Source organism: Theobroma cacao, chromosome 5, assembly GCF_053813885.1.
Source record: "Theobroma cacao isolate CCN51 chromosome 5, ASM5381388v1, whole genome shotgun sequence".
NCBI lineage: Eukaryota > Viridiplantae > Streptophyta > Magnoliopsida > Malvales > Malvaceae > Theobroma > Theobroma cacao.
In genome coordinates, this window is record NC_142643.1 from 38,575,372 (window position 1) to 38,589,305 (window position 13,934).

Below are 13,934 nucleotides of genomic sequence, written 5' to 3' on the forward strand. Positions count from 1 at the left end.
GTACATCATGTACAACCTTTGGAATGAGGACTAAATTGAAAAGAAAAAAATATTTGAGGGACTAAATTGAAAAAATAAAAAGTTTAGAAGACTAAATTAAAAATGAAAAATTTAGAGGATTAAATTAAAAAGAATGAAAAAGTTTGGAGGACCAAATTAAAAAGAAGTAAAAAGGTAGGGACTAATGAGCAATTAGCCCAATATATCCACCCTTGAGTAAAACATAAAAAAAAGGACAACAAGGGACTAAAACCTTGGGTTTCAAAGCAATATTGGTTTTTTCACCCAGCAGCATTGGTTATTCCACCCATGTCATTTTTTGAAAGTTAGTTTTGAAGTTTTCTTTCTTTCAGTCGAATGCATGTTGCTTCTTATCTATTTTGAGCTTCTAAATTGGTGATTTGAGGCTTGGAAATCAGTAACCAAGGTGAGATTAAGCTTTCTTAGTACTTGAGTTTAAGATTGATCAGTTTTAATGCTTGATTTGTAATTGTTCCAGCAACTATTTTCTCTCCTCAAGCTTAAAAGTTTTGGAGGTTTTGATGGCTTTAAGCTAACTATTAAAGTAAGCATTTGATGTTTTAATGAGTAAGATACTTGATGTAATTATTTAGGGTATGGAAAAGGAGTTAAGTGCTTAGCTAGTGTGCTAGAAATTTACAAATCCATGTTTATAAATGTTAGGAAGTTTGAGGAATTTTATTTAAAGCTCTTATGAGTATTCAATTCAAAGTTCAAAATGAATTCAGTCAAATAAGGTTTTTTAAGGGCTGTTGAGCTAGAAATGACTTGATTAAAGGTGAGTTTACTTGATTTAGCTCAATTTCAAGTAAGTTAAAATGAAATCATGGCAGAAATGATTTGTAGCATCCTAGGTAGAAGTTAAGTTAAAAAATGATGAAGAATTAAGCATGTTGATTAATTTTATGCATTGGTATAAAGCTAAATCACATTTGGAGCACCAAGTCTTGCAACAAAAGTATTGATCAGATGTGCTAGCCGAGCTATGATTTCAATAGTCACTAGGTGAGTGGATATTGCATCCAAATGGTTTTGAAAAAGCATGAAATAAGTTTTTAAAAATATAATGCTATGTAAATGATGTTATTTAAAAAGTGCATGGGAACAAGCTATTTTGAAATGGATACTATGATAGTATGTGAACCCTAGGTTAGGGTGAATATTTATACACATAAGAAAATGGGTTAAGATATGAATAGATTATGATTTGATGCAATGTTTATGCTCATAAATATGTGTTGAGCTATGCATGGTTTATAACTTAATGTACACTGAGGGGCATGATAGCTGAACTACATGTCATGTGGATATTTATATATATATATATATATATATATATATATATATATATATATATATATATATATATATATATATATATATATATATATATATATATATAATGATTTATGACTAGATGCTATGTTATGTAAGCACTATGTTATGTTGTATAATGAGAATGCAATGTGATGTTGCTACTATGTTTTGTGATGCATAGTAATGGCCTTAATGGGGTGGCGTAATACCACTAGAGTAAAGGGTCGAAGTACCTGAAATGTATTACCTTGGTAAGGTGAAAGAATACCACCAGAGATATTAAAGGTCAAAGTACTCAAATTGCGTAACTTCAGTTAGGCGGAGTAATACCACTAAAGTAAAAGGTCGAAGTACTCGAAATGTATTACCTTGGCGGGGCGAAGGAATACCACCGAAGATATTGAGGGTCAGAGTATCCCATGTGCATTATATCAAGTTTATGTATGCACTTTGATGTAATATTAATAATGATGCATGAGTTGCCTATGTTTAGTATGTTGTAAAGTTCTATGTACTGAATTGGGAAACCAAGGAATGTAAATGGCGGCGAAGGTTATAAGTGAAAAAGATAAGTTTAAGAAAAGCTTGGGTAGCCTTGAAATGGAAACTTATGCATAAGATTCCACAGGTTAGATTGGGGTATTAAAACAAACAAGGTAAGATTCAAAGCCTTTTAAGCAATCTGTCCATTTACACTCTTAGTGTCCCATAACATACTATTTCAAATTCATATGTAAGTTACAAGCTCAGCAAGATATCAAAGTTTATGAATGACACAAATGGGTGAATTTAAGATAAAAAAGTAAGCTTTATTGGGTGAAATCTTAAATGCATCACAGATTTGTATAAGAAAACGAACATGTTTTCAAGAAAATGAGCATGGTTTATAAACCTTCTAGAGTTATTGTTGGCTTCCCTCTATATCCCTTATTGAGTAATTGTACTCATATTTTCAACTCTCTTATTTTATAAATTTGAAGTTACTCGAGATATAAAAGTGCAAGGGATTTACGTACGTATTATGGTAGGCTCAATGACCAAAGTATTCAACAATACCTTTCGCACTTAAAAGTCATTCTGCTGGTAATTGGTTATTAGTCATGTCATGTAATTGGCTATGTGACCCTATATGTACCAATGTATGTGGGTTACGGGACATAAATACAAATGTCCAGTATATAATAATGTAGCCACGTGTTGGCAAATAATGGACAAGCAGTGTAGCCCATGTATGAGTACATGGTGCATGTCATAGCACAAGGTTGTGCCTTATGTGAATGCTTAGGTAAGACAATGTGGCCATAGGGTGGCAAACTAATAAATGTATATAACACGCCGATTTTAGGTAATGGTATATGTGCTGCACAATGTAGTGCTTTGTGTATGTAAGTAAAAAGATAATGATGTCAAGTATGATTTATGATAATATTGAACGTTCTAATGATAGACTAGATGATCATAAAAGATAATAAGGCTTACGTGGGCTTGGTGGATTACCTCCATCGAGTTCTCGTGTCGATTGCAACTTGGGACAAGGTTGTGACAAATGCGATGAAGGTAAAGAAAAAGGGCTCAATTTGCCATGTCAACAAAATATTACATGTCAATGTCCTATCATTACCATGTTAACATAGTTGATAGATTTTGTTTAGTAGTATTATCTAGGCATAATGCTCGGAAAAGCTCCTAAATTATTTAAAAATATTCAAATAAGCTTTTATTATTTTATTACGTTTAATCAAGTTTTATATTTTTATTTTCAATCAAATAAATCTTTATGATTAATGATTAATTAATTACAATTAATTAAAATATCCTTTATCATTTTATACTCACACGATGCTGATGTGGAAGGTGAAAAATGTTACTTAGTCATGTTATTATATTATGTCAGCATGTTATGCCATCATCCATTATGACATGTCAACCTACAACGTCAACGTTACATGACATAGAATGACAAGTGATATTTTGATTAAGTTAATCATTAGTCATAAAGGTTTATTTGACTCAAAATAAAAATAAAAGTACTTATTTGGCTCAAAATAAAAGTATAAGAGATTGATTGAACACGATAAAAAAAAAATAAAAGCTCATTTGACTTAAAATAAAAATATAAGAGCCTAGTTGAAGGTAATAAAAAAATAAAAGCTTATATGAATTTTTTTTAATAATTTAAAGACTTTTTTAGATATTATGCCTATTATCTATTATTTTCAATTTGTCACAGATTTAAAAATACAAAGATCAAATTGCTAAATATTGAAATAGATGTACAAAAATGCATATTTTAGCTAGTACATGAACTTATCATATACTTATATAAATATGAGTCTAGATTGTTTTGTATCATGTAACAAGTAAAGTAGTTATGGTATCTTGCAGATTGCAGGGGCAAAATGATAATTAAATTTGCTTTCATAAAAAGTCCGATTAACTAATGTTTATTGATAAAGTCTTAAGTTAATTAAAATATAATTTTTACCAAATTTAGAAGAAATAAAACATTAGTTACAATTTTTTTTTTCATAAATATCACTCTAACTAGTATTCATGGACATCTATTAACATTATCTTTTAAAGATAGTGACGATTACAATAAATGTATAATGATAAACTTAGAAATAAATAATGAGTTTCTAGACACAAATTGTAAAATTTATTGGAAATTTTTTTACTTCAATCAAATGAATAACAAGTTTTTCCTTAGGAAGATGCCTACATTATTTATTTAATTAAACTGAAAGTGGAATAATTGTTGGAAACAATATTTACCAACATTTGCACCTATTATCGAGTTGGTTTCATCTCCCTCTTTGAAATTCCATATTTCTAGCCCATTTATTTGTTCTTAAAGAGGAAATGAGGGGTTGGTCAAGTTGTTTCATGTTCACATTTTTAATTCAAATGCCATAATCAGTAATAGAAAACATATATTTATATATTTAAAATTTATTTTAATTTTTACTAACATGAAATCCGGAACAAAACTCCTTGAAAGAAAACCGGACTAACAAAGACCTTTGCTTGTATCGTTGTCCAAGCCTAGCCTCCAACCTGGTCCATGACTAATCACCATATGCCCCTCCTTCGGGTTCAGCCCATGGTCTACCCCATTTCCTTTTTCCTGCTATACTCTTTCCTTCCATGCCCTTTGACCAAATTTGTGTTGTGATCCTCTTTACCTCTTCAGCCACACGTTATCAACGTTTTGTTTTTGTTTGCATAGAAAGTCAGTTCACAATATTCATCTCCTGGTCACTCCCATGAGTAAGATGAAGCTTCTATTCTACAGAGCCATGCTTTCATTGGCTGTTGAACCGGCACTGCCAATAGTAAGTAATTGCTTCAGGTCAAGGTTTAATTGACAATGAAAGATGAGAGTAAGACTTGAAGACAATCTTTCCTTTTCAGCCTACCCTGTCTTAAAACACTGGATTCTAATAAGTGGCAAGATGAACTTGTTTTATGGAGATGTTTCGTCATTGATGACAACTTCACATGGAAGAATAAATAGCCTTTTGAAAGAGTCGTGGGCACATACGTACGTCACAAAAAACGTGACAATTTGCCTCTCAAATGCTAAACTTAATTATAAATGAGAAAATAGTTTGTCAAATCTTATCAACAACTTTGTGGCTAATAAAATGCATGTGCTTTGACAATTTTAGCACGTTTTTTAGCTGTTGCATAATATATATATATATATATATATATATATATATATATATATATAGATAAATACCTTGACTAACATGTAATGGATTCTTTCATCAATTATATTTAAATAGATAATATTATAAGAAAATGTTTTATGTTTATATCTCCGTCACTTTCAATGCATTCCATATGTTTTTTATATGAATTTATGATCACAAATACGTATTTATGTACAGATCAAATAAATAAATCAACTAATCTAATTATATAAAAATTAGATCACACCCAAATGACATAAAGATTCAAATTAATTTAAAATTTAAAATATTTTGAGATTTCATTACGATATCGTAACGATACTTCATTATCGACATAAATGATTCCACACATAATTAGCCTTTCTTTTAAAATTTTTAGGAGAGACAATATTTTAATGTCCATTGCTCATACATGTCCTTTTTTTAATGAAAGATTAAAATAAACTAATTATTCCAAATTGAATCCAATATCATATAATAGTTGTTAATGAGGGTTCATGCATCAATCAAGCTATTAAAGTTAGTGACCAAACTTGTATTTAACTTAATTTATTGGTTCAAATGCTATATTTTATATTCTATATGATATAAGGGATAAATTGAGGGCCTCTCAACATTTCAGCCAATCTGCTATGAAATTATTACTTCCCTGTCTTTATCGGAATATACCCTGGATGACATTATCCAAAATATTTATGATCCATAAGAACCACTCACCAAAAGGATAATCCCACTTCTATTAAAGATCACATATCTTGGAAAGTTTCTCGAATGATATTAAAAAACTTAGGTTACTGTGATAATTAGTATAGGATGCTTCAAATTTTTGCTTTAATATATAATTATGCATGTGCGGTAGGTAACGGACCAACTGAATTATATGAATTTGCTTTGATGTAGCATTGAAATTTTGTCTCATATTAGAATATGTAATGAGGGTTTGGTCAACTCAACCTCTTTTTTAGTACATGGTATTGAATTTGCTAGTACGATCTGCTTGTTACCCATTTTTCTAAATCTGAAATTTCTCTCGTCATAAAAACATTTTAAAGCTTTATTTTCTTGGCCGATCTCACTTTTTTTTTAACCTATAAATACTGTCCAATTAGGCTATGTGTAGAGGCACTTTCAGCATTTAGCAATATGGCATTATCAAACCCAAAAGATTTTAGCAGCTCTCCTTCAATGGTTAGTGTTCAAGAGCTCGTCAAAGGGCCAACGATCACTATCCCACAACAATATGTTCGTTTAGATCAAGAACCCCTTTCCCTCTCTTTCACTGCTCCTTCGCCACCAATCCCAACCATTGACATGGCTCGTTTGGTTTCTGGAGATGATGACAATGACCTTGAACTCGAGAAATTGCACTCAACTTGCAAAGACTGGGGTATCTTCCAGGTTCTTCTCAATTCTGCTTTAGCAACTTAGCTAATCATATGTAAACATGCATGAAAAAGAGGATAAGCTAATTGATTCCATCCAAACTCCATTTAAGAGTTAGGATCTTTAATTTTTTCTTTTGAATTTTTTGACCAGGTGCATAATTAAGTTTCCTTTTCATGTTTACCATATGAAGTTCGTTTATACTAAATACATATAAAAGGATTAATTTTCGATATAATCATATGGAAAAATATGTTAATTACAACATACACATACGGGTAATAGAGCTACAAGTAATTTATTTTAAAAGAAAAAAATTTAAAAAAAAAAGTACAAAAGAGTATGTGAAGAAAAATATATTCAGAGCTAATGGTTTTGCAGTTGGTGAACCATGGAGTTAGCTGTTCACTGTTGGACAAACTGAAACATGAGGTGGAAGAATTTTATAGGCTTCCCTTGGAAGAAAAAATGAAATACAAGATCAGGGCAGGAGAGTTGGAAGGGTATGGATGCAGGATCAGAGAAGGGGGAAAACAGGACTGGGTTGACAGTTTGAATATAATTACTAACCCTGTCCATAGACGCAAGCCTCATCTCTTCCCAGAGCTCCCTTCATCCCTAAGGTAATTCTTTCTGTCTGTCTCTCTTTATTGAATCTGATAAAAAAAAAAAAAACCCTCTTTTAATATGATAGATTTCATACTCTCTTCACATGAATTGACCTTTTGATATATAATCTCGTGCAGAAACACCTTGGAGTCTTACTTATCGGAACTCCAAAAGATTGCCGCAAAACTTCTTGGTTCAATGGCAAAAGCTTTGGGAATTGATGTAAAGGAGATGATGGAGTTTTCTGATGATGGGATGCAAGCTGTTAGATTGGCATATTATCCGCCCTGTCCAAAACCAGAGCTGGTGATGGGCCTTTTTCCTCACTCGGATATAACCCTTATCAACATCTTGCACCAAGTTAATGGAGTGGATGGCCTTCAGATTAAGAAAGATGGACTTTGGTTTCCTCTCAACATCAAACCTGATGCCTTTGTAGTGAATGTAGGAGACATTTTGCAGGTTTGTCTTTCTTCTATAAATTCTAATATATATATATATATATAAGTTGGTTAAGTGTATATTTGGTTTAGTTTTTTTAAAATTTATTTACATCTTAAAAGTAAAAATTAGGTTAAATATGATTTTTTTGAGAAGTTTTTTTTTTAAAAATAATTTTTTAAAATAAAATTTTTAAAAAGAAATTTAAAAAAAAACTTTTTTTTTAAATATATTAATTTTCAAAGAATACCCTTCTCTCAATTAATTTCCTTTTCCTCTCATTCTCTTTACAAATTACCATTCTTCAACGTAAATCACGATTTGTTTATTTTTTACTTCTCTCTACAAAAACTAATAAAAAAACAAAAGATCCAACAATAGAATATCAAAATCTATAATTTTTTTTTATTTTTACAAAGGTTAAGAAAAAAAATTTAAAATTCAAAATTACAATCAAATACTATTTCAAGATTTTTTCTCTTTTTCATCAAAAAGAATTTTAATACAACGTTTCCTATTTTTTCTTCTTTTTTAGAAATTGAAGCATTATGGTCCGATTACTTGTTAGATCAGTTAAAATCTAATATTATTACTATTATACAAGTTTGAAAATTATTCTTTATTTATTTATTTTTTTATTTTAACATCTGAAATTATATACAAACTTAAAGTATTACATTATACCTTATTAAGGGATTGAAGATGATGTGAATATCTTTTATGGTAATTTTAATCAAAATTAAAGCTTATATAATTTATGTTGTTAAACAATTTACTAAACAGTTTTACTTTAATCATAAAAGCTATTACTTTTCATAAGAGTTTAATAATAATTTTTAAATTAAAAAAAAAATTAAACCAAACAGACTCTAAATAATAAGAATCCCTAGCTAATAGTGTCATTTTTTAACTTTTTTTTTCTTTTATCTTAATTGTCTTAAAAAATTGTGTTGATACAGATATTTAGCAACGGGGTTTATCACAGCATCGAGCACAAGGTTTCTACGAATGCAGAGAAGGAAAGAATCTCCATTACCTTCTCCATCAATCCCAAATATGGGGCTGACGTTGGGCCTGCACCTAGTCTGATAAATCCAGATAACCCTCCATTATTTAGAAAGGTGGGGGTGGAGCAATACTTCAAAGATTACTTTTCTCGTAAGCCCAGTGGAAAAGTATATCTGGACCATATGAGGATTCAAAATGGACAAGACAACTCAGCCTGATATTCAAAACTCCTTGCTTACGTACATATGTTTACATGCTGATACGGTTGTGGTTTGGTAATAAGATTTGGCATTGCAATTGGATCTGCATCTGATGACAATTGCAAAACCAAACATCATAGAAATAGCAATAAAAAAATCTCAATTGCGGTGAGTTTGTTCTCAATCGCAATTGCAGCTTTGTGTAGTGTGGATATAAATGTAGCTTGTTTGTATCTAAGATGAGAGCTTAGCTACCTATGTAAGGTTTCTACCATAAAAATAAGGTGGGTCTCGATTATTAATGTCACGCCTCAGACTCGAGACATGACAGACGTCGCATACCTGTAAGGTATAATCTTACAGACATGCAAGCTCTAAAATATATATCTTAAACCATTACTAAAAGAGACTGATATACTTGAAGAATTTAGTGATTTATAAATTATATCTGTCGATAGAATTTCTAAATATTATAATTCAACAATATTCAAAATTAAATCTTCAAAATCACAAAGCTACTAAGTTAAGATAAAAATCTGAATACTAATTAACATAGTTCGATGTTCATAATATTTAAATAAATTCTAGACAATTTAAGTGCTACTAAATTAAACATCACTCCCTGAAATTTTCATGTGATTGACCAAATCACAACCTTAAAAAAAAAATTGAAAGAAAGAGTGAGTCCAACTACTCAAATATTCAAATAAGTTTTTATTATTCTATTACGTTCAATCAAGTTTTATATTTTTATTTTCAATCAAATAAACTCTTATGATTAATGATTAATTAATTGTAATTAATTAAAATATTTTTTGTCATTTTATACTCATATGATACTGATATAAAAGGTGAAAAATGTTATATAGTCATGTCATTATGTTATGTCAGCATGTTATACTATCATCCATTATAACATGGCAACTTACAATGTCAACGTTACGTGACATAGAATAACAAGTGATATTTTGATTAAGTTAATCATTACTCATAAAGGTTTATTTGACCTAAAACAAAAGTAAAAGAACTTATTTGGTTAAAAATAAAAATATAAGAGACTGATTGAGCGCAATAAAAAAAATAAAAACTCATTTGACTTAAAATAAAAATATAAGAGCTTGGTTGAAGGTAATAAAAAAATAAAAACTTATATGAAAATTTTTTAATAGTTTAAAGACTTTTTTAGATATTATGCCTATTATCTATTATTTTCGATTTGTCACAGATTTAAAAATACAAGGATCAAATTGCTAAATATTGAAATAGATGTACAAAAATGCATGTTTTAGCTAGTACATGAACTTATCATATACTTATACAAATCCGAGTCTAGATTGTTTTGTATCATGTAACAAGTGAAGTAGTTGTGGTATCTTGCATATTGCAGGGGCAAAATGATAATTAAATATTGCTTTTATAAAAAGTTCGATTAACTAATGGTTATTGATAACATCTTAAGTTAATTAAAATATAATTTTTACCAAATTTAGAAGAAATAAAACATTAGTTACAATTTTTTTTTTTCATAAATATCACTCTAACTAGTATCCATGGACATCTATTAACATTATCTTTTAAAGATAGTGATGATTACAATAAATGTATAATGGTAAACTTAGAAATAAATAATGAGTTTCTAGACACAAATTGTAAAATTTATGGGAATTTTTTTTACTTCAATCAAATGAATAACAAGTTTTCCTTAAGAAGATGCCTACATTATTTATTTAATTAAACTGAAAGTGGAATAATTGTTGGAAACAATATTTACCAACATTTGCACCTATTATCGAGTTGGTTTCATCTCCCTCTTTGAAATTCCATATTTCTAGCCCATTTATTTGTTCTTGAAGAGGAAATGAGAGGTTGGTCAAGTTGTTTCGTGTTCACATTTTTAATTCAAATGACATAATCAGTAATAGAAAACATATATTTATATATTTAAAATTTATTTTAATTTTTACTGACATGAAATCCGGAACAAAACTCTTTGAAAGAAAACCGGACTAACAAAGACCTTTGCTTGTATCCTTGTCCAAGCCTAGCCGCCAACCTGGTCCATTACTAATCACCATATGCCCCTCCTTTGGGTTCAGCCCATGGTCTACCCCATTTCCTTTTTCCTGCTATGCTCTTTCCTTCCATGCCTTTGGACCAAATTGTATTATGATCCTCTTTACCTCTTCAGCCACACGTTATCAACGTTTTGTTTTTGTTTGCATAGAAAGTCAGTTCACCTACGTCACAATCTTCATCTCCTGGTCACTCCCATGAGTAAGATGAAGCTTCTACCCTACAGAACCATGCTTTCATTGGCTGTTGAACCGGCACTGCCAATAGTAAGTAATTGCTTCAATTCAAGTTTTAATTGACAATGAAAGATGAGAGTAAGACTTTAAATTTTTCACAATCTTTCCTTTTCAGCCTACCCTGTCTTAAAACACTGGATTCTAATAAGTGGCAAGATGAACTTGTTTTATGGAGATTTTTCGTCATTGATGACAACTTCACATGAAAAAATAAATAGCCTTTTGAATGAGTCGTGGGCACATACGTACATCACAAAAAACGTGACAATTTGCCTCTCAAATGCTAAACTTAATTATAAATGAGAAGATAGTTTGTCAAATCTTATCAACAACTTTGTGGCTAATAAAATGCATGTGCTTTGGCAATTTCAGCACGTTTTTTAGCTGTAGCATAATATATATATAGATAAATACCTTGACTAAAACGTAATGGATTCTTTCATCAATTATATTTAAATAGATAATATTATAAAAAAATGTTTTATGTTTATATCTCTGTCACTTTCAATGCATTCCATATGTTTTTTTATATGAATTTATGATCACAAATATGTATTTATGTACAGATCAAATAAATAAATCAACTAATCTAGTTATATAAAAATTAGATCACACCCAAATGACATAAAGATTCAAATTAATTTAAAATTTAAAATATTTTGAAATTTCATTACGATATCGTAACGATACTTCATCATCGACATAAATGATTCCACACATAATTAGCCTTTCTTTTAAAATATTTAAGAGAGACAATATTTTAATGTCCATTGCTCATACATGTCCTTTTTTTAATGAAAGATTAAAATAAACTAATTATTCCGAGTTGAATCCAATATCATATAATAGTTGTTAATGAGGGTTCATGCATCAATCAAGCTATTAAAGTTAGTGACCAAACTTGTATTTAACTTAATTTATTGGTTCAAATGCTATATTTTATTTTCTATATGATATAAGGGATAAATTGAGTGCCTCTCAACGTTTCAGCCAACCTGCTATGAAATTATTACTTCCCTGACTTTATCGGAATATACCCTGGATGACATTATCCAAAATAATTATGATCCACAAGAACCACTCACCAAAAGGATAATCCCACTTCTATTAAAGATCACATATCTTGGAAGGTTTTTCGAATGATATTAAAAAACTTAGGTTACTGTGATAATTAGTATAGGATGCTTCAAAATTTTGCTTTAATATATAATTATGCATGTGCGGTAGGTAACGGACCAACTGAATTATATGAATTTGCTTTGATGTAGCATTGAAATTTTGTCTGATATTAGAATATGTAATTAGGGTTTGGTCAACTCAACCCCTTTTTTAGTACATAGTATTGAATTTGCTAGTACGATCTGCTTGTTACCCATTTTTGTAAATCCGAAATTTCTCTTATCATAAAAACATTTTAAAGCTTTATTTTTTAGGCCGATCCCACCTTTTTTTGAGGAAATTGTGAAAGAAGGGCCTCGTGATAAGGTGATTTCAGCAATAACCACCCATATAAAGTTATTTGTTTCTACCCAAAAATAAACATGAGTAGACCAAAATGCCCTTAAAAACATCGTTTCAAATAAATGCTCAACTATTTGAGCTATCTGCCTCCCGCCAGAGAGAAAATGAAAAACATTAAAAATAAATGCCCGTAGCTGTTTGGGCTCGGTTATCTTTCTCTGTCTCAACTCTAGCAAGTCTCTGTTGAGCACTATCGTTGTCAGCTCTCTCAGATCTGTGAACTGTATGAGCTCTGTCGTCATCGGGCTGTGGTCTATCTCTCGGCATCTGACGACATTGTCGTAGATTAACACACCCTATAGCAGAGATGACATCAAGGTACCTGTTATTGGGTTTATTTCTGCAACACACTTAAATTTCTGAAACATTTGGTGTAAATGATAAGATGGATTAGAAATATTACCCATAGTTGTTACACGCCATGCATCTATAACATGAGTGAAGAGTTATTTTAGCGTGTCACGACTGTTACTGGCGTGTTGTGGGTTAACTAGTTATTTAGGTTGTTAGCGTGTCACGGCTGTTCCCGGGGTGTGGTGGGTTAACTGAATTTATGGGTTTTTGGCGTGTCATGGTTGTTCCTGGTGTGTCGTGGGTTAACTGGTTTTTTAGGTTTTTAGCGTGTCACGGATGTTGGTGTAACCAGTCAGTAATTATAGTGATTGACGTGTCACAACAGTGATGCATGGCGTGTAACGATACTGATGCTTGGAGTGTCACGACAGTGATGCATGGCGTGTCATGACAGTGATGCATGGCGTGTAACGATACTGATGCATGGCGTGTCACGACATTTGACTTGATATGCATGGCGTGTTACAATATTTTACATTATTTGCATGGCGTGTAACAACACGACTGACAAATTTTTTATCATGGCATGTATTGTGTAAAATGATTGACAATTTTTTTTTTCAAAATTTAGTGGGGTTCCAATTGTGCGACTTGTGATAAGACACGGTGGTCAGTGGGTGGATGGCATTTACAAGGGTGGTAAGTCACGAATGCGGGGGGTTAGGAGTGATTTGTCGTTTGTGGGCTTGATGAAGCTGATTGAAGATGTTGTTGGGGTAAACTCAGAAATTGACGAGATTGAGTTACATGCATTGATCAGTACACCCGGAGAGCTATCACGGCCAATTATCAAGGACGATGAGGATGTTGCATTAATTTTGCTCAAACAGAGGAATGTTCTGGCTGTGTATGTCAGCATTAAGGGACGCCAAACAAATGTTATGTCACATGGAGAAGTTGGACAACATGGTAATTAGCTCAATCAAAATGAGATTTACAATGCTTCACATATACCACAACATTCGGTCCGTAACCCACAACAATGGCAATAGAGGTATGCACAAGAGTTTGTGCAGCCCAGTAGACAGACGACATTCACAGAACAGTTGGCTGCACAATTTCGATCAGGATGT

The 13,934-nt window shown here is 31.1% G+C and overlaps 1 protein-coding gene across 2 annotated transcripts; it reads left to right on the forward strand.

The window, feature by feature from the left end:
- The first annotated feature begins 6,099 nt into the window (after window positions 1–6,099).
- LOC18599345 (oxoglutarate-dependent flavonoid 7-O-demethylase 1-like) lies at window positions 6,100–8,984 on the forward strand. 2 transcript variants are annotated; one of them, XM_018120584.2, is made up of 4 exons: window positions 6,100–6,434; window positions 6,801–7,042; window positions 7,166–7,490; window positions 8,429–8,984. In XM_018120584.2, the coding sequence occupies exons 1-4, from the start codon at window positions 6,180–6,182 to the stop codon at window positions 8,693–8,695; spliced, it is 1,089 nt and encodes a 362-aa protein (XP_017976073.2). In that variant the 5' UTR covers window positions 6,100–6,179; the 3' UTR covers window positions 8,696–8,984. The 2 variants fall into 2 exon arrangements, with proteins under 2 accessions (XP_017976073.2, XP_088663055.1); XM_088806929.1 differs by having other exon boundaries at window positions 6,289–6,423.
- Window positions 8,985–13,934: the final 4,950 nt, after the last annotated feature.